The 25,013-nt window shown below is 43.7% G+C and overlaps 3 protein-coding genes across 7 annotated transcripts in view; 1 reads left to right on the top strand and 2 right to left on the bottom strand.

The window, feature by feature from the left end:
- Positions 1-1,940: 1,940 nt before the first annotated feature.
- On the bottom strand, positions 1,941-15,237 carry LOC131688955 (ERC protein 2-like). Of its 3 annotated transcripts, none has more exons than XM_058973625.1 (5): positions 15,216-15,237; positions 3,753-3,877; positions 3,349-3,570; positions 3,196-3,294; positions 1,941-3,135 (listed from the first exon to the last, which is right to left on the bottom strand). In XM_058973625.1, the coding sequence occupies exons 2-5, from the start codon at positions 3,783-3,785 to the stop codon at positions 2,884-2,886; spliced, it is 606 nt and encodes a 201-aa protein (XP_058829608.1). In that variant the 5' UTR covers positions 3,786-3,877; positions 15,216-15,237; the 3' UTR covers positions 1,941-2,883. The 3 variants fall into 3 exon arrangements, with proteins under 3 accessions (XP_058829608.1, XP_058829616.1, XP_058829598.1); XM_058973633.1 differs by lacking the exon at positions 15,216-15,237 and adding an exon at positions 10,561-10,624; XM_058973615.1 differs by lacking the exon at positions 15,216-15,237 and adding an exon at positions 9,892-10,353.
- LOC131688967 (26S proteasome non-ATPase regulatory subunit 10-like) lies at positions 15,230-16,224 on the top strand. 2 transcript variants are annotated; one of them, XM_058973649.1, is made up of 3 exons: positions 15,230-15,499; positions 15,556-15,804; positions 15,860-16,224. In XM_058973649.1, exons 1-3 carry the CDS (start codon positions 15,383-15,385, stop codon positions 16,187-16,189), a joined length of 696 nt encoding a protein of 231 aa, XP_058829632.1. In that variant the 5' UTR covers positions 15,230-15,382; the 3' UTR covers positions 16,190-16,224. The 2 variants fall into 2 exon arrangements, with proteins under 2 accessions (XP_058829632.1, XP_058829642.1); XM_058973659.1 differs by having other exon boundaries at positions 15,556-15,798.
- Positions 16,187-25,013, bottom strand: part of LOC131688944 (leucine-rich repeat serine/threonine-protein kinase 1) — a 38,720-nt gene continuing 29,893 nt past the window's right edge. For both annotated transcript variants that reach the window (XM_058973593.1, XM_058973603.1), the window contains 4 exons: positions 19,111-20,265; positions 18,493-19,049; positions 17,119-18,427; positions 16,187-16,742 (listed from right to left, as the gene is read on the bottom strand). In XM_058973593.1, coding sequence (XP_058829576.1) covers positions 16,395-16,742; positions 17,119-18,427; positions 18,493-19,049; positions 19,111-20,265 — 3,369 coding nt within the window. In that variant the 3' untranslated portion in view covers positions 16,187-16,394. The remainder of the gene's footprint in view (positions 16,743-17,118; positions 18,428-18,492; positions 19,050-19,110; positions 20,266-25,013) is intronic.

The raw sequence follows: 25,013 nt of genomic DNA on the forward strand, positions 1-25,013 counted from the left end.
CGAAAAAAGCAGTTTTTTTCCACACCGTATGTCAGATCTTCATAAAAATCAATCAGCGTATGTAGAATGTTGTTACAGTACTGCTGATTGATTTTTATGAAGATCTGACATACGGTGTGGAAAAAAACTGCTTTTTTCGTTTGCGAATTTTGCGCATTCTCTGTGCAACCTTAATGTGAAGGATCACAACCGGGTAGTCGAAGCTTTCAAGAGGAATTCTAATAGTTCAGTGAGAGAGGTGGCGAATAAACTGCATTTATGCAAAACTTTGGAACAAGATGCAAAAAACATGAAGTACTACATGCACACAAAGCCCAAAAAGCGACAACTTATGTGAAAGCAGATTTCCGGCAGCTCCCTGAGCTCGATGTTTCCGAGTACGCTTTTTTAGCCGGATCTTTATAATTACGCTTTTCTGGCCAGATTTGACCTCGTTTAATTTGTATCCCAATTTAGCACTGGGTGGAAAATACCTATTATTCATAACTCTCGGAAGCGTATATTTGTTATTGCAAGATAAGCCACCGCTGTTCATTATTCTCGTTCATGTTTTTTATGTAAATTTTGTTTAAATATTAGTTCATAAACGTTGCCATTAGTCCAGATAGGTGTCGTAATTTTTGTTGTAAATAAATACCATATTGATGAGCTGGAAGGCGACCATCAGGAAAAAAGTGACGAACCACGACGATCAACAGATGTCCGTAAATAAGTTTTTTTTTCGGGACAGTTTCCCGCCATTTGGAAAAGATTTCAAAGCGCGCGTGTGACAAGCTAAAACCGTCAAGGATGCCAACCCGTAGTTCGGGCATTAGTTGCCAATAGAGGTAACATAAGTGTAAAGGAATGCTTTCGCTCCTGTGGCTAAACAAAAAGAAACCGCGACATCGATCGATCTCGCTATAGAGGATAAGTAGAACGAGCCAAGCTCTGCTCTATATCTAATTGAAAGGAGAACGAAGCGGAGCGAACAAAGGTTCCCCTAGGAAGTGCACTTCGGTGATATCCGGCATCGTTTACTGTGAGTAGACGATCCAGCGATTCGTCGCTAACGTCGCTAGGGAGGTTCTAACAAAAGAGCAAAGCTGACCTCCCTAGCTAATCGCGAAGGACCGCTGCCGTAGCAGCCAAAGAAGATACAACCGAAGGAGAGCGCGGCCATTGTACAGCTTGGTCTAAAGATACCGCTCATCGCCAGCAGCAGCAGATCGAGTTCCAGCGTGCAGTGCAGTGAAGGGAGAGTGGATGCGGAGAATGAATGTTAGTAAATTTATATATTTTTGTTTTCCCTTTTGCATTTGTGCGGAAATCCGAAAGTCAGGCAAACAAGAACTCAAACAAGTAGTGGGTGAACTTCTACTTACACATTACTCGAAAGATATGTCGGTAGGTGGTACCAGGCTAAGAAGGTCAATATCGTGTCAAATCCTCCGAATGCACTGGAATTGCAACCAATTGAGAAAAACTGGGTCATCGTGAAGCAGACTCTCCGGAAGTGAAATTGGATGCGAAAATTGAGGAAAAAATGCATTTCCACACAAAAACTAGTTGGCCCAAACGGTGTACAAGACCTTTGTGAGCAGTGTTAAGAGGAAGGTACGTGTATCCATCTAGTGTAGTCATTCTCGCTAAACGTTAGTAAAAAATATCGTTAGTATCGAGTGTCTCCAGAAGACATCAGCAACCTTATTCTGCATTATGACGGATCGCTTTTTCGAACGAATGTGATTTGCATTCTTAATAACGATAGCAAAATCAAACGGGAGCCTACTTCGATCGAATCATATTCGTTCGAAAATGTGATCCGTCGTAATGCAGAATAAGGCTGCAGGCTTTCGGTTGAGGGATATGTATTCTCGAAAGGGGAAAGTTTTTTGGTATTATAGCGCAAGCGTTTTTATTTTATTTTAGTAAATTACAGGTGAATTGATGTGGCCAGAAAAAATAAATTGATTATATAGTGTTTAAGTATAACTATCAGAAACAATTAATCTAAATACAAAATGGTAACACTGTATCAAGCATAGCTTGCTAAGATGAAAAAAAAAAACAGAAGTAGACATAAAATTGCTGGGCAATGGTCCGAGTTCAGAATTTAGAATGGTATTTCTGACTAAAGTACTGGAGAACATGCAGGTTGTTTGTATGAATGCTTGTTTGAAAAGTCGCTTCGACTTGGTTGCATAATGTGGCCCCTTGTTCTAGAGCTTCGACGTCGTCAAGATATGCTTATAGCAATACAACATTAAAGTAACTGTAAAATGAAGATTGCAAATATGACATCTAACAAAGTTTTTGTACATTTTTCAAGACTTCTCTGACTTTCTACGTAGTTCTGAATATAGTGATAGCAAATTAGGATATCTAATTTTGTTTCGAAATTAATTTTAATTTTTAATTTTAGGTTAGTCGTCTCAAAATGATTACTTCGAAACCTCAAAATCTTTAGAACAGTCATTCTAAAGTCTGGATTCTGATCACTGTGCCCTGATCATCGACAGGTAAGTTTAAAGCTAGATGTCTGCCTATATATTATCGTTTCAATTAATATATACTTAACGATGATCTAGCTTAAAATAACTCAAACAATCATTCAAATATATTCTTATTTTTTCAACCATTTAAACTATTTGCATTTGATGCAAAGCGCAACAACCGATAAACTAGGAAAAGCGAGAATTTTCAACTACATATGCGAAAACAGGCATCTATGCGTCATGACAAAACTTAACTATAATCGAGCTACGGTGCTTCAATGTTGGAACACGGTCTCGGAAGTTTGACGAATTTTCCGTGGGGACACTGGCTGGTCTGTCCACGTGAAGGTCGCCAACCTCCTCCTCCTCCTCCTGCGCCTTTAAAGCTCTCCGAGATGGCCCGCTGTTATTTTGCCGTTAGACAATTTTTAATCGGTGGCAGTGAAGTTGTTCCAGCACCTCCTCCTCCACCGCCAGTACCTCCTCCAGGTTGCTGCTGTTGGTGACTGTGGTGATGATGGTGATGCCCGTGATGGTGACCCTGTTCCCGAGAGTGGCTTTGCTGATGATGATGATGATGCTGTTGCTGCATGCATTTGTTGTGCTGACAGATCTGCTTCCGTAGTTCGGCTAGCTTCTTTTCCATGTCTTTTTTTCGCTGGAATTTAAAAAGGACATCGTTTATACAGTGGAAATGTGAAAATCGTTCTAAACTTACCGCGACCTCAAGTTCCAACTTGTCCTGAACGATGTGGATCTTTTTCCTCAAATCCATGATTCCTCTTACCAGGTGATCTGCCGTGCTTTTCATGTTTGCCTGGAATCGAATCAAAATAAATAAATTGTAAATTGACGGACTCGAAAGCTTTACCATAATTTTCAGTTTCTCGGGCGAATGGGGCAAACAGCTGGGGGCGTCCCCCTTGAGGGGACAGTTTTCCGGCAGCCGTGCCAGACATGGTCTTCGTCGGCGACATCCCTCCAGGTGCCAGGTCACATGTTCGATTTGATGCTGAAGTTTGGCCTTTTCCCGACAGAGAGCCTCACCCTTGGCCTGCAGCTCTTCCAGCTGCTTCTTGCGTGCTTCGTCGAACTGAGAAAGGTTAGTTCACATATCAAATAAATTATAAGTACTTAGATATGGAAACGGTTAGTCGATTAGCGAGAACCGTCTCCTATGACTGCAAAGGAAGTAGAATCCATCTACAAATACGGTTTCATTTGCGATTGGTAGTTAGATTCCACTGTTTTGATTTTGCTAACATCAGAACGGACCTTAGCCCGTCGGAGGGCTTCCTCTTCTTGCATGTCACGGAATTTTAGGGCTAAATTTTTGTAGTTCGACTCGATCTCATGGCGTTCCTTTAGGACGTTGTTGATTGCCTGCAGCACGTTGATTTCTGAAAGGAAAGGAAACACTGTTAACTTTTGTTTTCATAAGAATAAATTGTGACAATTAGGATAACCATGTAACTCGTCAGAGGGTGACAATTTAGCACTGGGTGGAAATATACCTATTTTTGTGTTCACGCTCCGTAGAGTGTAATTGTCTACGCAATATTATGCTCACCACTGTTCAATAAAAATTTAGAATTTTTTCAGTCATGCAGTTAAGCAATGCTCTCACAAGAGCGCTGGACGGTACTGACGTCCATCTTCCGGATACAAATCCGGATCCTGGTGGTCAACTGCTTCATACCCTTGACTCGTGAATTATTTTTGTACACTAGGGCACCGAGGGAGCCGAAAAAATCCTCAATGGGACGGCACTGGGGCAAGTTAGTCGGGTTCCTTTCTTACGGCGGGTTCTTTTTCTGCTCAAGATACTCCAGCGTCTTCTTGGCGTAATGGGAAGACGTCTTGTCCGGCCAGAAGACGTACTTCTCATCCGCAAAATTCTTCTGCCGTTTTTAAAAGAACGGCAGAAGAATTTCCTGAAGACACTCCTCCCGGTACACTTGTTGATTGATTGCCAAACCGCTCGGTTTGAAGCATGGCTTTAAAATCCCTCTGTCCGATATGGCGATGTACTGCATAACTTTTTTTTTTAAAAATTTATGCTTAAGCTTATAAAGGGCGAACACGAAATTATTGCGACACCGAAAATGTCATGCCAATTTTCTTATAATGTTTAAAATCAAACCAAAATTTTAGGGTAGTTTTATACATATATTTACTTCAAAACTCAAAAGAAAAGTTAATCGATGGAGCCTTGAGTGTAAAATTGAACGCATTTTCGCTTGATGCCCTCCATCAAAGTCTTTACAGTGTCATCCGGTACCAGTTTCTCAGTTTTTTCTCGTCTTTGACTGTCTTCTTGCTCTTCCGAAGTTCCCGCTTCATCATTGCCCAGTACTGCTCCACCGGGCGCAGCTCCGGACAGTTTGGCGGATTCATGTCCTTTGGAACAAAATGGACAGAATTGGCCTCATACCACTCCAGGACACTTTTAGAATAGTGGCATGATGCCAAATCTGGCCAAAATAGCGGAGCTTCGTCGTGCTGCTGCAGGAACGGCAAAAGGCGCTTCTCGAGGCACTCAGATTTGTAGATCTCGCCATTTACTGTGCCCTTTGTCACGAAATGCTCACTCCTCAGTCTGCAAGAGCAGGTGGCCTGCCAAATGAGATATTTGGAGGCGAACTTCGACATTTTCTTCTTCTTAAATTTGTCGTCCACATAGAACTTGCTCTTGCCGGTGAAAAACTCCAACCCCGGAATTTGCTTAAAATCGGCTTTTATGTACGTTTAGTCGTCCATCACACAGCAGCCATATTTTGTCAGCATCTTCTCGTAGAGCTTCCGTGTCCGAGTTTTAGCCGTCGATTGTTGCCACTCATCGCGGCCTTGCCTCAAATCACGGCTTGAGACGTTGGGATTTGCTTTAATCATCCGCTTCACCTTTCCCTCCGTCTTTTTGTTCTCCGGTCCCGGTTTTCTTCCAGCTCCTTTGCCGTGGTCCAACGTCAACCGCTCCTGGAACCGCTTCAACACTCTGGAGACGGTTGAATGGTGAATGTTCAATATTTTTCCCAACTGCCGGTGCGACAGGTCAGGAAATTCCAGGTGTTTGGAAAGAATTTGTTCTCTCGACTCGCGTTGGTTCACCTCCATTTTCGTTGAATCGAAAAACACGACTTCGAGTTTGACAGCATGTAAACAATACACATCAATGAGAAAGTGTGCAAAATTTGGTTGATTTTTACCCAATTTGAAAAAAGTTATGCCCTGTTGAATGTGTCGCAATAATTTCGTGCTCGTCCTTTATTGTACACCGGGGGGTGTAACCGACTTGTCGCTGGAATAGCAGCTGTCATCTAACTTTTAAGTAACTTTCGTCGTCCAGCACGAACGACGTCCCGCGGTAGTTCTTCGTCATCCACCGGGACTACGATTTTACGATCGCTATCTGCTCATCCGTGTACTCAGGGGACCGAGTCTTCTTCCGACAGATGATGTCCTTCATCCTAAGGGTTCGGTGAATCAAGGTATGGGAGCAGTGATATTTTCGACCGGCGTCACGCAAGCTCGTTCCGTCCTTGTTGTCGAACAGCTTTTTCAATGCTTCCTTCTTCTTTATCATTTTCTTCGCCGGACGGCCGCTACCGGCGTTCCGCTTTACGCTCAGGGATGCCAGGATCCGGTAAACTGTGTACTCACGGGCACGTTTTCGTCTCGAAAGTGATCTACCGTAATCTTTTTTCAACGATGACCATTCATTTCGTAAAACCGTACAACACGCTCGCAGAGTGCTTGCTGTTTCGAGGCCATCTTCGATTGAACTGGCAGAACCCAAGCGAAAAGAAACATGCCACCCATTTCTAGGGAATCCAGAGAGCAATTCTCTTGAAGAGAAAAAAAATTTACGCTCTTTACTTTAATTTCAGAAACGTATTGAAATCATTCTTGTTTTTTATTGAACACTTATTATTTGCCTTTAAAAGGAACTAACTACTCATGTAGTTAGCACAGAGAACAGACATCCATGATCGAACAAAAATATTTAAAAAACGTGTGTAAACATTTGAATTATTATGCGATAAACACTAGCGCCGCCACACCAACCTATCCCAACTATCCGTCAAATCCATTCCGGAACCGGTTCGAAATCCTGAATGGATTCAGTATGGAATCTTGCCCAAAAAAAACAACCGATTCCTACTCTATCGGTTGATGCATTTAAGCTGGAATTCATGCTGGAAGTCCGAACCGGTTGCGGACTAGTTTGACTGGGTAGAGGAATAACCGCTGTCAATTCTGTCGAACTCAGCCACAAAAAAACATGACGACTGTAGCGCACCTGGTTTGGATATCCCAATTACTTTCGAAACCGTTGGGGATTTTTACACAAGTTGGATTCTGAAGACGGACGTCTGTTCTCTGTGTAGTTAGTATTCTCCGCGAAAATACTGTTGGAAGTTTATTAAATTCTAATGGAACAAACAATATCTATCCGATTTTGTCTTTTGCACATACATAGATTTCGCGAATATTTTTGGATTTATAAGCGTTTTTTCCTTCTTTTCCAATCTGCAACATTATTTGTAAATGTTATTGGAATTTTATTGATGAAAAGCTGAAAATCAGTTTGGCAACACTGACCACTAAATGGATGGTGGGGCAAAGACGCGTATTCGTTTTGGTTACGCTAGTATTAGTAGCAGAAACGTATGAAAAGGCACATGATATGAAAACAAGCGAGAGATCGATAGTAGCGCATATTCGTGTGACTATACAAGGGTAGGTCGATTTTTCTCATCATTCGTTTGACCGTCGTTGTGCTACCTGCCAAACATCGATGCTTCCAGAGCTCAAGGCCTACCTTGTCGGTTTGTTCGAGGATACGAAATAGTGAGCCATCCAGGCCAAGCTAGTAACCATATTCATACCGAGTGCCGTCAAACTGGCTCGCCGTAGTAGCCCTTTCTCAGGAGATGGTGAATTCGGCGGACAGGAAAGGAAACGAGCGGGATTTTGCTTTTTCCTTCAACTTTCCTCCTTTACACGAAATAGCGAGCGTATGTGTGGTGCAGCCAGTATGAATGTAACATACGAATGATGCCGCACTCTCATTCGACCCCAGGTTTTGTACTTGGTTCAGTTTGCATTCGAAGCCAAATGGGCTGGTAAACGAATTAAATCAGTTTATTTCCATCGTCAAAAAGCAGGAGCTTCGAACAAAAACTGTTCAAGACTTGCGGCATGGTGCATGTAAATAGCGGGGACCAATCAGGTATGAACTTCAACCAGATGATTTACAATATATTTTTGTCCGTCTGTGTAGGGGAACCCGGGGCTATTCGGACCTACTTAAGCAAATCGCCTTTTTAGGTGGATACGTGTGAAAAAAATTACCGATTAGTTTGAAACCTCGGCTACATTTTGGTGCCATAAAAGGTTCATTTGCACCACTCAGTAGCAGTAGCAGCAGTTCAGACCGTCATTTTTCTTTAATTTTTTTACAATGAAGTTATGTTTACCTATGAAATATTGATAAGAGACACTCCTTAAGAAGCAAAAAAGAAAATGAATTGCTCAAGCCGCTGAACGGTGATTGACGGAATAGGGGGTCCGAATAGCCCCGTACGCTCATTTCGCACAAAAGTGGCGAGCGCCTGGAAAATATCTCTGTTTTCACCCAAACAAAAATCATTCCATAAAATAGGAGCCTCAAGCTTTTCAAAATACTTACTATTTATTTTTTCCTATTTATTTGTTGATTTTTTCACGGTTTTTCCATTATGGCAAAAAACGAAACATGTTGTATCTCCTTTTGACAAAGAACAAGGAATCAAATTAAGCTCTCCAAATTAATATTTCAGAATAGCGGTTCCACGAATATGTACGATAGTCAGAAAGTCTTGCTATTTTCTGAGAAATCGAGGGGGTCTGAATTACCCTCACTGTCTTAATAGCCCCGGGTCCCCCTATGCTAATTTAAATCCATCGGAAATAAAAAAAAAGATTAGTGAAGGAAAAGATGTTCAAAATATTCTTGGCCGATGGTTTGATAGCGCTGATAAAGGCTTATTAATTTTCCGATCATCATCCAACAAAATTAACTAATAGAAACCGACCAAAATCACAATTCTTTCTGTTCAAGATTTGCGGCTCGGTTCATGAAATTAGCGGAAACCACGAAAGAGCTTCGCACAGATGATTTAAAATCGGTTTTTTCATCATTCAAGTGTTTGGTTGATGCTCAATATTGACTGCTCTGACGTATATGAGTTTAAAATTTTCCTTGTTTCCGAGTAGTTTTCGAACGATTTTTCAAATCAGTTTTTTTATATTTATGAATGTTATACATACTCCAAATTTTAATAGTACATTGCCGAACATATTTTCGACAAGATGGCCTGACCAATCTAATCGAAGTTATTAACGTTCAAAAACTGACGCGGCTGCCACAGCTGCTATTTTGAAACCGGACCCAGCTTAAATATATTTTACATTAATAATACTTTGCATAAAAATAGTAGTAACCCAAATGTCTTCCTCTTGCTCAATACTACGTCAACAAACTTAACGATCTTGAGAATCTACGATTCTCTACTTTCATCGAGATAGGTCAAGGAAAATGACTGACAAACCTTTGAAACAACGATGATAATCTGGAGAATTGATATGCAAATAATAATCAAACAAACAAACTTACTCGTAGCTTCATTCCCCTTTATTTCGAAGCAGCATTCTCTCCCTTGACCCTCTTCGAAACACCATAGTGACACTGCCACAACCTGGATTGACGCAATAACATTCGCACCGCAGTGTTCCCACGTTAGTGTCAATTCTGGCAAAAATTTCTTCCCTTCTTCCCGTCGTTTTGCATCAGAAGCAAATCCAGGAAACAAACTGGTTCGATATTTGGAGAATATTTACCCACGCCACGCAAGCGAAGTATATTTATGACCCCATAACCCGGTTTTGCTCAACATTTTAGACAGCTATAGTCGAAAATGGTTCGCCTTTCCAGCATGTTTCCTGGAGGAGTGGGAAATTGCCAGCCCGAAACGGCTTCCGTTGGTTCAAACCACGAGTTACCAAAAGCAAATAGTTACTAGATAGATGTGTAACACATAACCTATCCACTATGGGTTAGGGATGGGAACGATGGAGTTTCCCTTTTTTTCAACCCCGACCAGGAAGACACACAGTCATGTAGGCCTATCTACGTTCAACCACCACGCTGATTGTTGGATCAATGGCCTGCCAGGTCGTTTGCTATGCAACACACGGGGTGGAGAGCGAGGGTGTCTTGTCTCCAGGAATTGTGTGCGAAACGTTAAAGTTTTGTCATTTGAAAAACTTGTGCTGGTTTAAGCTATTTTGAGCGGATGGTAATGGTCGGGAGGCACTTTAGAGGTTTTCTAGAAAAAAAAGGTTTTAAAAGATTGACCGTGCAGCAACTTACTTTCTTCGTTTTTGCTGATTCGCTCTTTAATTTCACCCAAACTAGCTGGCGAGAGCATAGCTGAATGGTTGTTTCGTTTCGCTTGTCGCCCTCAGCTCAGCTAATTATCCTTCTCACGAGAATCTGCATTCATTCACTGCATTTTTTCTATTGTGTGGCACTGCGGTGCTGAATAACTTTAAACTTTGCACTTATCTGTTAGTATGATCTCGTTTATTTTAAATGCTCCAGTTTCGTGCAGTTTCGCACTTTTCAAGCAGTTTTTTGACGTTCTCCCGAATCCCGCACTGTTCACAAAATATTCCTTGACAAGCTTTTCACGTCTTGTCCAGCGCCTACTAGGACTTTTCCACGACATACAGAACCGCATTCAGTACATTCCAAATATTCACCACTCCTTTGCTCTATTTTTTATTTTTCAAACTTTTATCCTTTTTACTAGTGCCTGTGTATCAAGCGGGAAGAAGGTTGGACCCGTTCAACAGACAACGATGGAATGAAATCTGGCTCACTGTCGGTACAGCGAGCCACATCGCTAGGGGTTGTGGGACTTGTTTGTTCGGTTGCTACTTAACGACCGGCATGGGGATAATTTGCTCATCAGCAGTATAGGCATGTCTGGAACGCTGTTTTGAGGTTACAAAGGAATTCCGATACTGCACTACTTACACAACCTTTTACAACAAGGAACCCGTCTGGAGCAAATTTTTATCGTTTTGTGTGGGTTGCTTGCGCATGTGGGAAGTTTTTCGCTGCATTATTGGGAGTGAATTGTACGAATGTTTCTGTATATTTCAAATGTGCGCTGTAACGTCATTAAACCAGTCATGTCCTGAAGCAGTACTATCATAGAAGAAATATTTTCCAGAAAGGTGTTACCCATCAGAATGCGCAAATACCCTAAATATTATTCCTCAGAAATGATCATAGCTTAGAAGCAGTTTGTTATTCATTTGTCTAAATAATCATGTTTGGTTTCACCAAATTAGATCAACTAATTAAACGGCCTGTGGTTAAAATTTCATTCAATTTTTGTAAGTTTGTTAATTTTGTTATGTCTCCTTGCGAAATCGTAAATATTCTGCGGGATAATGATAATATCTATTTAGCTAAAACAGGTGCGTAAAAATAAGCTCATGTTATATTCTTTATTTGTTGGGTACATCCTTATTTAAAACTATCCTCTAAATCCAACTTAATTAAATCACCTTCTTGAAATATCTCCTAATTCGCTTCATTCATATAGTTAACAGAAATAGAGCGCAACGGCTCTTAGCAAAATAAACAATTACCAGCAGACGTTTACTGCCTCATATCTCATTATTTCGCCCTAACTATATTGAACATTGCACTGAAACATACCCTTATTGTGTTAAAATGTTATTCAGAAATGTGGTGGTGCTCTTTGCCAACTTTTTGCATCCAGCACACAGGAAAGAATCAGCAGTGTGGCCAAACTAAAATATAAACTTGAAAATATATTGTAATGCTATTTCAGGGTATACATATTCAATTACAACGCAAATTCGTTAGTTGGGTCACGACTGCGCTCCAACTAGCGAATCGTATCGGTTAATTGGGGCAACTGACAGCTGGCAGACATTACCCAAGGGAATAGGGTTACCACCTCCGGTAAGGCTTACACCCGGAGATTTTCAATGACATGGGATACGCTTCAAGAAAAAAAAGAGTAAACGCTGAAACCAGACAAAAATTTGACAAAGCGATCGCTCTATATTTTAGATCATTTTAATTGAAACAAGTTTATTTCTTTGAATCCCTTTGTAACTCTGTAAATTTATAAATTATTAAATTGAATCGTATTGACCGTTGTTTTGACAAAGCATAATCCCAAGTAACAATTGAAGTTTTATAGCACGCTATTAGTGCAATCTAAGTTTTATGAGCGGCTATAAAAGCACCATAAAACCTTAATTGTTACCAGGGATACGTACCGCTTGTCTGTATCATTCACATTAAGCTGTAAATTGTTTGCGAACATTTTTTCTGTTTAGATAGGTGTAGAATTTATCTTCCACGGCTAACCGCTGAGAATCCAAAAGCACCAGCCACTCTCGCTGTGGAGAATAAGCCAAACGAGCATTGCTCTCCTTCAGAGCAGTGTGGGAGGTACACTTCTCAGCGGAGCGCAAAAAATTCGGTTATTCGTCATCGCTGTCGCTAGGGAAGTTCCAACAAGGGAGCACATATCTCCCCTTCGGAAAACAGGCTGCAGGAGCAGTCAGCGAGGACAACGGAAGAACTCGTTGGAAATTCAGTAGCATAAAGGCAAAAATTATCCTTCGTTTAACCAGACCCGGAGAAATTGATGTAAAACCCGGAGGTCCGGAGATCGCTTCCAAAAACCGGAGTCTCCGGGTCAAACCCGGAGGGGTGGCAAGGGAAACAATAAAAATCAAACAGAAATAACGAACGAATTTCAAGTTATTCAACAGATAGCTGAGATTTTATTATCATCAGGACATAAAATTCTGATCGAGATAATGCAATGTTTGATGTCAAATTAGTCATTACCAGTTGTTTTTTTCTTCAGTGAAAACATGTTACGTAACGATCTAGCTTACTCCCCCTCTCCCATATGTCACAACTTGTCACAATTTGTTGTACCCCCTCCTAAAAGCGTTAAGTAATTTATGAATGGTCCCTTACTGCTGGTGGGTGAATGGATAACAGTGAAGCTAGTTATGAACGGTATGAAAACTAGGCTCGATGGCCAGTCTTGGAACTTATACAATTGGAGCAACATCAGATGCGGTTTCAAACTTCTCAACTCCTCTTCGTCAGTTTTCACGACACCATCCTACAGTAACTTAAATCACTAGAGGCCAAACCTCGATATATTCACAGGGTGTCTTTGGAGGAATTGTCCCTATGAATATTCTCTACAATCTGAAAAAATAAAAAAGGCATGGCTTACTATGCTCGAACTAAAATTTTTTTTGTACTGAAGAGGTGAAAAGTTGGTGTCTTCGACGAAGTTTTAGAAAAGCTCGTAATAAAGAATTTTTTTGAAAAACTTCAACTTGTAGGACTAAAGGATATCGCTCGATAAAGCGTTTTCTTTGACAATCCCCTTAAAATTTGTTTTAAATATACCCAGTAACCAAAAGACGTAATTAAGACGGGCTTAATTACATGCTGGCGAGCGGTAGGCTATTAAAACATTGTTCTAGGCCTCCCCCCGCCATAACTTGCCGTTTACTGTAAAAATGGTGTGGGTAATATCATGCAAACGTCGCGACGGTGGTCCTAGAAGCAGCACGACACGTTTGCTATCTAGTGTTTTATAATCGACACTGCGATAGGGGGTTCCTGCCTAGGGTGCGTCGCTGGTAACCAAGGACGTTACGGCTGATGGCCGTACAAGTCGCGAGCGCATACAGAACAATATCGTACATCACCCTGACGGAGGATATCGAGTGCTACAATCGAAGAAACGCCAGCAACGTCAGGATGATGGAAGAATCGATTCAATGGCGAGGTCGCAGCAGCAATGAGACAATACGGAGAAAGGAAGGTAGACTTACCGGTTTACCCCAAACCTGTCGACGTGGGTCAATATACAGCACGGTGAGGTGAACTTTCTGTCCACGACTACTTCAGGAAATATCTTAATCGGCTCGGACACGCAACATCACTGTTGTACCCCCTCGGAGTGTGAGAACGTCGAGGAGACACCGGAGCACGTGGTCTTCGAATGTCCGAGGTTCGAAGCGACACGCAGAGAGATACTTGAAACAGGAGGATCGGAAATTAACCCGGATAATAGCGTCTACAGAACGACAAGCGACGTTAACACGTGAAACGCGGTTAACAGAGTGGTGACGGAGATCATGACCGCCTTACAGCGGAAATGACATGATAAACAGTGAGCAACGGTTTCTGTGTATAAAGTGTAATTGAACCTCTGTGGGAGGAAATTTTTCACATAACTGATTTCACTTAATTCACCATTTCAACGTTGGATACCACCCAAAAGTCTTGAATAACGTATTGACAGTTACGTCAAAAATCAAAAAATGAATTATTTGTTCTATTACCCAATATAGTTCAGCCGGAAATGAACGGGAATTCTGGCTGATTCCAGTTCGCATTCCGGCTCCAGTGACACAACCGATTCTAGTTAGAATCGGTTGTGTCACTGGAGCCGGAATACGAACTGGGTCCAGCCGGAATTCCGGCTGAGCTTAACTGGGTAGTTGCTGATTTTAAAACGTTTAGGGCATGTTCAGGAGCGTTTTATTTTGTATAGGAGTTTCTAAGTAGAACTGAAACATTCACATCCCCAGCAGAGCGTTTTGTTTTATATTTTCGAACAGTTTTGTTTTAAAATTTAAAACTTTTATACGACGCCGTTCTATTTGTTGCTGATTTTAAAACACGTTTAGAACTGTGTTTCAAATACATGCCAAGTTTTCAGCACAGACACTTATGGTGTTTTCGATTGATTGACACCGCTGTAGTGGAGTGCACTGAAACTGCACCGTTTTTGCACTTTCTAGCAGAAGTACAGAACACTGGGTATGTTCCATTGACACTTCTGCTAGAAAGTGCAAAACCAGTGCAATCCACTACACCGGTGTCAATCAATCGAAAATCCCATTAGACCCGATAGACTGGGGAAAAATTGAATGTCACTGCAATGCTGAAGGCATGGCATGACATGAATTTTAAACTGAATAGAACATCATCTAAAACTGCTGCTGGGACAGCGTTCTAGTTTTAAAATTTTCAGTTTTATATAATAGAACTGTCAAAATTATGAATCTAGAACTGACACACTCCTGAACATGCTCTTAGAATTGCGTTTTAAATACATAGAGATTATTCAGCACAGACACCTGAAAAAATGGGGAAAAATAAACTTGAGTCCACTAACGCTGAAGACATGGCGAGACATGAATTTTAAATTAATTAGATCTAGATTTAAATTTATTAGTTCTAGTTTTAAAACTATTATACAACTGTTAATATTATTAATGTAAAATCGAAACACTCCTGACATTCCCTAAATGTATTTCAAATTAGGCAACAAGTGGAACGGAGACGTATACCAGTTTAAAATTTAAAAACAAAACCGCTCGAAATCATTAAACAGAGCGTTCTGTTGAGGATGTGATTGTTTCAGTTCCAGTTATACTTTGAAACTCCTATATTATAAAATAAAACGCTGCTGAACATGCTCTTAGGGGATAACATAGTAGCTGTTCTAAAAATATTTATCGCCACCACTGCAATAGCTCAAACTGGTTCTTGTCCTCGCTCAACATTCACCACAAGCTGACAGCATTCTTTTTATTTACATCAAGTTCTTGTATTTGACAGCTATGAAAGCAAAAGCTGATGTATCATTCGCGACCGGTGCCGATGTTGTATGTTTAACCGCCGGGAAACTCTGATTCAGATTAAAACCGTTATTTAACCAAGCCTACGTATTTGATTAAGTTCGTGTTCCGCTAAAATTCCAGCCATGCTTCGACCGACCGCAAGTACAGAAATGCCACTGTACGATCTAGCCCAACAGGACTATCACGTCCTGGAGGAAATGATCACCACAAAACCGGCGCTTATCACTCAGAAAGATTCCGTAAGTAAGCTCACTTACATTGAAATAAACTCATTCTGTATTTTTTCACTTTGCAGAACGACCGCTTCCTGATGCACTGGGCAGCCCTACGAGGCCGGAATCTTCTCGTCGAAGAACTGCTGAAGAAGGCCCCGGAACAGCTGGATGCTACGGATGACACCGGTGCTACCCCTCTAGTTCTGGCAGCATTGGGTGGTCATCTGAGTACCGCTCGGGTACTGGTGGCCAAGGGTGCCACGGTGAATCATCGTAATGGACAGGGTCATTCATCGCTGCAGTATGCCTGCTCTAAGGGACATGTAGAGGTTTAGCGGAAAAGTTTAGGGATTGATAGAATTAATGTTAAACTATAATTTGTAGGTTGTCAAATATCTGATCGAACAAGGGGCAGACATCAACGTGAGGGACAATCGCAACGATACATCTCTGCATCGGGTGGCATCCCAGGGTCGGCTTGAAATTCTAAAGTACCTACTGGAACATTCCGCCCAGGTGGACTGCCAAAATGCCGAGGGAAACACACCGCTGCATTTGGCCTGTGAAGATGAACAGAATTCCTGTGCGATTTTGCTAGTGGAACATGGCGCCTCCGGTTCTGTTGAGAACAAGGAGAAAAAGACGCCGTTGGATTTAGCACGGCCGGGGCTGCGCCGGACTTTGAAAACAAAACTTGGGATCGGTGATGAGTAGTAATGAAGAACTTTATTTTTCGGATAATTAGCAAACTGGTTTTTATTCAATCTCACATCTGAATCACGGTTAATTGCTCATTCAAAAACACGTTAGGAGTTAATGATAAACTGTCTTTTTTTTGGATAATCTGAATATCGGAAACAGGATGCATATAATCTATTGTTAAAATCACAGAAAAAGTTTAAACATCTAATCTAAAACTTTAAAAGGGCGTCCAGTGTTCCGCCGTCCAGATCAAGGCGTGCATGTTGTTCGATCGGTCCTTCAGCAGTGACTCCTTGAAGCGTTTATCCTGGGAGGCAGCCGACGACGGCGTAGTTACCTGCCCGGTCGTGAAGTCCGTATACCGATCGATCAGCGACCGGTAGCCACGTCCAATGGTTACCAGCATCGGACAGGGTCCCCCGTACAATGGAACGATACAGCGAACGTCCTCCTCAAATGGGCGGAAAATTGTGATCGGTCGTAGGGTTTGCTTTTCCACGATGATGATGCATCCCCAGGTCGTACCGACGTACAGTTCGCCGTTCAGGGCCGCCATTGCGCTAACCTACGGGAGAGGTGATTCGAATCGATTGTGAGATGGCGGTATAGTAATGGAAGTGAAAAAAGGAATTCTATGCGTTACCTGTGATATTGTACTAGGGAATTGTGGAGTGCTCCGGCGTAGATCAATTCAACTTAAATTTTGAATAACTGCACCATAGGAACAACACAAATGTAACAAACAAAAGATTCCACAAAAAACTTGGTTTAAACGATTTTCATCACGCTTTTCTATTTTAGGAACAAATCATCACCATGTAGACGAGAAAAAGCCATTATAGAAATAAAACTTAAAAAGAAAATTCGCCAAAAATCCGGAGTCACTCATTTCAAGTTCAAAGTCGGTTATAAAACAATCAAAAACTCAACCACCCACTCACCTGACACTTCCCGGGACTAAGATGCTCATCGATGGCAATGCTCTTCAAGCTCTCCGAACACGGCACCAGCTTCGAACAGTCCAACCGGTTCTCAATTTGCTTCCCCGTCGAGCTCCACTGGTACAGAATACAGCCGGGTGCCACATAGGAGTAAACGTAATCATCCGATGCACACAGCAGCCCAACCGTCAAACCTCGCGTCGGTAGCGGAGCTGGAAAATGTGTCAACTGATGCTGACCAGACACGTGGGAATTTTTCAGTGAAAACACATTCATCGCTCCGTCAGCGTCCCCACACCACAGCTCACAATCCGTTTCATTCTTCCACAGAGGACAAACGCTATACAATCGCTCTCCAGAACCCAACTCGGAAAGAACGAAGCTACCTTCGGCCAGTACGTACGTGCTCGGCACCAGTGTCGAATCCAGCAGAAAGAGACGACCGTTCTCCAGTCCAGCAGCCACTCGGTTGAATTTTTTAAGATAAACCAAGGCAACAACGGGACAAGGTTGTGCCGGTTCCAGCGCATACGAGAACAGATGTGCGCAGTCAGAAACATTGAAAGCGTAAATATTACCCTCAGCATCTCCGACCCAGACGGCTCTTTCAACGATGCATGCTGTCATAAGCTTGGTTTGTTTTATCTGGTGCGGGGTTGTCGGTTGGGAGTGGTATCCGCTTCCTCCACTCCCAACCGTCTTCACAGGAGTTGTTATCAAAGGACAAAGTATTCGATGGTACTGCTGCCAACCTTTCATCGATCCGAGCAGGATGTCGATTCGGGAGTTCGAACAGGGTAGCCACAGTTCGTGGGCGGACACAACCGTTTCATCGTCCACATTTGCTATTTGACACGCGATTCCATCCATCGTGTTTCCCGCATGATTCAGCGAGATTACATCAATCAAATGAGTGAATTCCGGGGCACTTGCGATCGATACGATCTGACTAGCGGAGGGACGAACCTTTGGCTGCTGATCCCAACAGAGCACCATCAAATCCAAACAGTAGGACGGAAACTGGGTTTCACGTTGCGTCAGCACCGGACGACCTCCTTCTAGAATGCACTCTTTAACTGCTTCGTGTCCTTCGAATGGTTGTCTCAGTGCAATCAGTTCGTACAGGAACATGCCGAACGAAAAACAGTCAACCTTTTCCGTGTACTCCTCTTCACCATTGTGACGCATAATTTCCGGGGCCATGAAGCCTTCGGTACCTCCGAAACCTTTGGAGCCGGAAGGTAGCGTGATACGGCTGATGCCGTAGTCTGCCACCTTAATGTGAACCGAGTTGGACGGATGATCGTCGCTGAAAAAGAGACGACAACGGTTAGAATGAAAATGACTTACGGAATCAATCTGATCTGTACTTACGCATGTGGTTCAGGGAACTCCCAAACCAGAATGTTCTCCGCTTTAAGATCCCGATAGATGACTCTCCGTCGGTGCAGGTACTCCATTGCTTTGGCAGCCTGTAGGACTAGCGACTGGAAACAGTACGGACCGATGCGGGCTCCACTTCGGCGGAAATGTCTCAACACCGCATCCAAAGCCCCTTTCGGAGCCAAATCCAGAACCAGCGCCAGTGGTTGGGTACAAACACCCACCAAGGGAACGATATTCGGATGTCGAAGCGTTAAAAGCACTGCTAGTTCCTGTCTAGCGGTACAGTACGCTTTACACGAATGCTGCAACGGATCACGCTCCCATTTCCCCAGAGCAGCTTTGTACGCTATAATGGCACTTTGTCGGGCTCGCGGTCCGGGTGCGACCGGTTGAAGCATTTTCATCGCAACCGGAATTACGGTTTTCGAACCTCGAGTTTTGCAGGTCGCTTTGAAAACAAATCCGAATGCACCTCGTCCCAGCAGAGGACCACGGCTGACGTCCTCCGATTTGATCAGGTAGCTTTCCGAGAGGTCCATGAAATTCTACGGATTAAAAATCATTTTAAAAATAATAAATTCAGTTTCAGTTAACTTTAAAACTTACGACATCCGGTGTAATCCGACTCAGTTCAATCTCTCCATGGATAGGACAAGCAACCGACCGTTTGTCGTACGCTGCCAGAATGCATTCCTCAACCATCCACGAATAGGACGGAGGTCCCGGCAGATCTCCTGCATTGACTAGTGGATGCCCCTCGATGGAGGTCGCTCGCGAACTATCGGCTGACTCTTGCCCAACGCCTGAATCACAATCGGACCATCCAACGGAATCCTGCGACTTTCGAGCCGAAACCAATTCATTCAATATTCCTGGCAGTTCGTTCAACCCACTCGGTTCACCCAATTCAGCCCGTCGATCGGCACTTAGCAGTTTGTGAAGCGTTGGTCGATGACCGCTCGTTCCTCCCGTACTCGGTTTCACCTGCGAGGGGAAATTCGGAACGTGGCGATCTTCACAATCCCGGAGACACTTTGGACAAGGTACCAACCGAGTCACCAGAAAGCGACCCTCCGAAGTGTGCACAAATCTCGTACCCAGCGTTGGGTACCAATCCTCCAGCAGTAGATCGATGTGATCTACACTCTGAGCGAGCAGCTGCGTTACACACTGAATGTTGGCCTCGATTACCACCGCACTAAGCTCAACTCCGATCTCGTTCAGTTTCCGTATGTTTTGACCATGGCAGGGAAAGTAGATTTCCAGGATAGAAGTGGAGGTTAGATCAATATCGCACCATACACCGTCCTGCTTCAGTTTGAACCTGTTCATCGGGTTTCGATAGGGAGAGTTGGGACAGGCTACCGAGATCTCTCTCATTTTGAAGACCAGCGTCGATCCGCAGTACAGAGCGAGCCCAGTTTGCCAAACGGCCCAGTGTGAGTTCAGGTTCAACATCTGATTAATGTCCGGATCGGAGGTTAGCTCTTTCGGTAGTGGGTACAGAGAACGAATTGCTTCGACTACCAGATCGTCCGCTAGGACTCGGGTAATTAGTCGGGACCAGAAACCCGATGGAAAGTAGGACATTAGGAGCAGGCGAAAGATGGATTTTTCCGGACGTGGCAAGGTTTGGATGTCGCAGGCGTTACTCAGTACCGGAGTTTGAGGTTCCGACAGAAGCGGTTCGTAGGCTGGAAAGTTGGCGTTGACTGGGTTGCGGCGGGTACGCATGGCCCATCCTCTGGATCGGGTTGCGATCTGGAAATGAGAAGAGTATTAGAAATCATTTACGTTCATTGTCGGTTTGAAAGAAAGGGGGATTTTTTCCGACGGTCATTTTAGGTGAGCGGACACGAATGACTCGAAGTGAGAAATGTTACCGAAGTCTTAGTAAAATGTATCTGATGCACGAGTTGTAAACTTGGAAACGCATGTCAGGGTGTAAAGAGTGGCGAAGCGAATTTGGCAAATCATACACAGAAATTATTCAAGATATTCCTCAAGGAAGCCACTAGAGATTACTCGTGTCTGTTTTATTAATCAATGACATTGTTTCCATATGCTACAATGTGCAAAATAAGCGCTTAGCACTTTATAAACATACACAAAAGAGTTGCATACATACACTTTTCCACTGGATCACTTTCTGGTTGAATCAGGGAACCTTCTTCAACAAATCAAACTTTTTGTAAATTAGCTTTTCAAATAATCAACAGAGGTTTTCAGTGAATTATTTTGGTTTTCTGGTGACTGTCTCTCTTCGAAACGGAACAGCAACCCGTTAAGAAAAAGTATCTTACAGTTTAATTCGGATTTAATGAACCATTTTCTCAATCTGATCTATCCCCCAAAATATTCAGGAATTCAGTGACACTGTCCATTTTAGCAACTGCATCCCATATGAGCCTTTCGTCGTCTGTTTTTTAGGATGGGTCATCACGTTAAGCGGCAGATAGTTCGAGATCTTTAGCCACTATACACTCTAAATTTGTTTGTCTTTTCATCGCCATCGGCGAGCTGTCTCGGAAGTTTATCTCATCACTTTTCCACATTAATTACAAATTACGATTACAAAGCTTCCATTCCTACGAAACGTGGTTCTCTCTAAGATTTGTCTCGCTCACGCATCTTTCGCCAACTCCGGTAGGGCGACTGTCCGATCATCTCTTAGATCTTGTTTTGAGACGTCCTTAAGGTACTTGAACTGCTTGACTCTTTCATAAGGTAGGTTCAACGCGCTTACTGTGTGCACCCCCAGAAGTTTGTGTCACTCTTGTTCTCCTGTAGCTGAAATCATCATTTCCACCAGTTCGTCAACTTTAGCGGCTACGAAACTCAACTCCGAGACTGCGCATGATACTGGCATCGATCAGAGTGTGACAGGATTCCTCGTAAAGGTAAAGGTGTCAAAACTTCTGGAATTGTTGAACAAAGTGATTAGCACACCATGGGATAAAATCGACAGTTGCTGTCTACTTTCGATATAACAATGGATGATACCGCTCAATGCGATTCCCAACACTGTTTTCGGAGCGAAGCGTGTGTAAAGCTAGAAAAGGTTAGCTGACCCACATGTGAAACAAGAAGCAAAATGCAAGAGAAAAGAGATATACTAGGGCAGACCTACCATCCAGTAGACTTTTTCAGTAGAGAGGCTTCCTTGACCTCTATTCCTGCTTGGCTAGAACACACATCTGCAACTTCCTCATTCCGGGACTCTTCTGCCTTTTACAATGTTCTTCTTCTGGGAATTCTTTACGGGAAGACCACAACCATGCACTCTGGGATCAATTTCGTACCATTTTCCACCAACAGAAAAATACTTTTGCGAGCGGAAAAATATGCACCGACATTTACACTGCCTGTGCGAACTTTACTTTGTGACTCCCAAAAACTTCTAAACCATGCAGTTGTTTCTGTCCTTTGCGGTTCTCGCTACACTTCCGCACTCAATCGACTATAACATTATTCTGAACCATGCGGTTTTCCCGTTTGACAGCTCCAGTGTTGTCGTCATCCCGCAGTTGTTAAACCCATAGCGGGTGGGGGTTCGTTCACGCCCGCCTATCTGTTTTGACTGCGTGATACACACTCCCGTCTAACACCTCATTATTGCACTTATATTTACCCTATAACGACTTTCGACGTGGTACGTTATTCGTTGAAACATCACTATCGTTGTGGGTTTTTTTTACTTGGTGGTAAAACTTTTACGACGATCCAGACACGACAAGTAGGTAGACCATTTCGTCCATCGTGAGGGACTCTGAACAGAGAAGATAACTCTGAACCCTACTCCTCTAACCTACACCCCTCCGGATTACATTTGAAGTGACAACCAGTTGGATGCTGTGGGCGATCCAGCGTTTCCGGTTGGAAGGAGGTTCCCAGTTCACTGGTCATTTGTAGCGTTCGGTGCTAGTCGGTGTAGTCCCCCGATGGTTGATCTTTCCTACTCTTGCGGAGAGTTCCCCGACACTGAAGATCTTTCAAAACCGATGCTACCCGGGGCAGATGGCGAGGTTGGTCCTACGATTCTGGCTGGTGGATGACTTCCAGTTCATAGGAGCCCCGACAATCTTTCGCCAGCTTACACTCGGGCGTCTTCAGTCTTGTTCTCGTCATCGGCAGACTGCCTGGGAAGTTTATTCCACCGCTTCTCCATAATATTCCGATTACGGTTCTTCTCTTCTTACGAAACGAGGTTTTGTTTAAGTATCGCTCATGCATCTACCGCCGACTCCGGTACCGTCTTGATATCTTCTAGGATAAATTGCTGTCGGATCATCTCGTTTAGCTCTTGATCGACGTTGGAAGTATACTCGTAATGTCCCAAAAATAAGCGTCCGTAGATTGTCTAATCAAGGGCGCTTCACTTCACTGACATAGGCTCTCCGGAAGGACCTACACGACTCTCGCTAGGTGCAGACAGATCAAGATTTCGCAGGCCGATAAGTACTTTTGTTTCCTTAAAGTGCTTGAACTCGTTAGGGAGGTTCAACGCGCTAACTGTGTGCGCCGCCACAAGTTTGTATGGCTATTGTTCTGCTTTAGCCGAAATCACTATATCGCCCGCTCTGAAGAGTTTATTTGCGGACCGCGTTCGAAATCCATGTAAACTCCAGCGGCCACCACCATTAGACCATACTGGCGATTTCGTCCATCGTGTGTCGGTGTTAGGGACTCATACCTCTGAATCCTACTCCTCTAACTTCCACCAATAGTCCGCAATTTTTCTGATCCCCTCGGATTTCAATTGTACTGACAACTTTAGGGAATCTGAGAGACGCTGAGCTCATGCTCCAGGTCTAGCTGGTCATGCTAGTTCGCTGGTATCATCACCGCCACATAACTCCTGCTACTGCGCACTCTCTGCGTTCACCAGTTGCATGCCATGTGCGATCCAGCGATTCCGGTTGGAGTTCAATGGTGCCCCAACGACCACAAATTGGTCGCTTGTCGCGGAGTAGTCCTCGACGATGGATCTTTCTTACTGCGACGAAGAGTTCTCCGACAGTAGATCTTCCAAAACCGATGCTGCCCGTGCAGCTGCCGAGGTTGGTTCTAGGAGGAGTCCTCAAAAGTCCCGACGATAATTTGCCGATAATGCTTCACGATCTACTAGAAGTGGGCCTCCTTCGACGGAGAAATTTCCCAACGTCGAAAGCGCTCCCTAAACCTGGTCGGATAGGTGCCGATGTCAATCGTGCGATTCCGGTTCAGGAGCCCCGACGACACTATAGCCAACTCTGGTCGCACCTGCTGGTCTCTTTTATCTATCTTCAGTAAATTCACTTATCCAGGGCCTGGATCGGTTTGATGATAGCGGTTGAAGAGTCACTTGCGGTTCATCGGTGTCTTGACGACCCAAAGCCCTGTACAAAAGTTATTCAACTATGAAAGGAAAAAAAATTACAAATAATAAAAATATTTAATTTTGGTTGTTCAGTTGTGGTTTTCACTGGTGGTTAGTTTGGACCTCTTCAACAGCCCGTCCGCATGTGACGGAGGTCCCACGGTTGTTATTGGGCTGCGAAAAGGGTCCCCAGCACTCGGTCGGAGTGTGGCGGAGTGCCCGCTGATGAGGACTGGTATCTGTTCGGTTATACGTTTGGTTAGGATAAATCAGCCCCGATATGCTGGCCAGGTTGACGGGGAAGGCCGCGCTGAAGAGATGGTCTTTAATCTTTAATGAAGTTCAACAGGATTTCCTATCTCACTAGTTCGATAGAGATGTTGCCCCTGATGGAGCGCGCTAAATCGTGTCTGCCGGTGGTCCTCGAACTCCCGGCAGTTGGACAGTATATGTTCGAAGGTGCGTCGGGTCCTCGAGGATAGAGCATACTGGAGGTTGGGCGCTGGAGGTGGTGTGTGCATTGGAGAATTTGGTATACACGGTACGCTGTTGGGAGAGCATCTTTTGCTCCTTCCAGTCGTGGTCATTGTACTTTTCGGGCCATTCCACCGAATTAGGAACAACTTCCGAATGATACTCATTTCTCTGGCCAGCGCCTTTCTGGATTTTGCGGCCTTGGGCAGTGCCGTTATCAGCGTAGACCTTTTCCCGGATATTGCAGTGCTCGGGCATCCAACCGAGAGTCCTTCAATGGTCTGCGCCGAGATTTCCTGGTTTCCAGCGCGAGGACTACGCAGAGTGAGTCCGAGAAGATGAGTGTGGCTGTGTCCTAGATAGAGCCGTCGGTGTATAAGCGGGGATGATTCGGCGTTAGACAAGTTGGTGATAGGCAGTTGGGGCGTCTTCTGGGATTCCTCCTGCCTGCGGATCGTCTGAAATAGAGATGAATCGATGTATGGTGTTCTGGCGTTCTAGGGATGAGACCATACTCGCTACAAGCGTGCGAATGGCGGTAGGGTGAGTCTTGCAAATTCCTTGTGGCGATTTCCATGACTATCGAGTTGTCGTCTCCGGACGCTTAACGCCGCCGAAAGGTTACTAGGACAATTTTCCAGCGGAAGGGGAGTACGTCAGTCTCGGCGCAGGCGCT

The sequence above is a fragment of the Topomyia yanbarensis genome, chromosome 1, assembly GCF_030247195.1.
Source record: "Topomyia yanbarensis strain Yona2022 chromosome 1, ASM3024719v1, whole genome shotgun sequence".
NCBI classification, from domain to species: domain Eukaryota; kingdom Metazoa; phylum Arthropoda; class Insecta; order Diptera; family Culicidae; genus Topomyia; species Topomyia yanbarensis.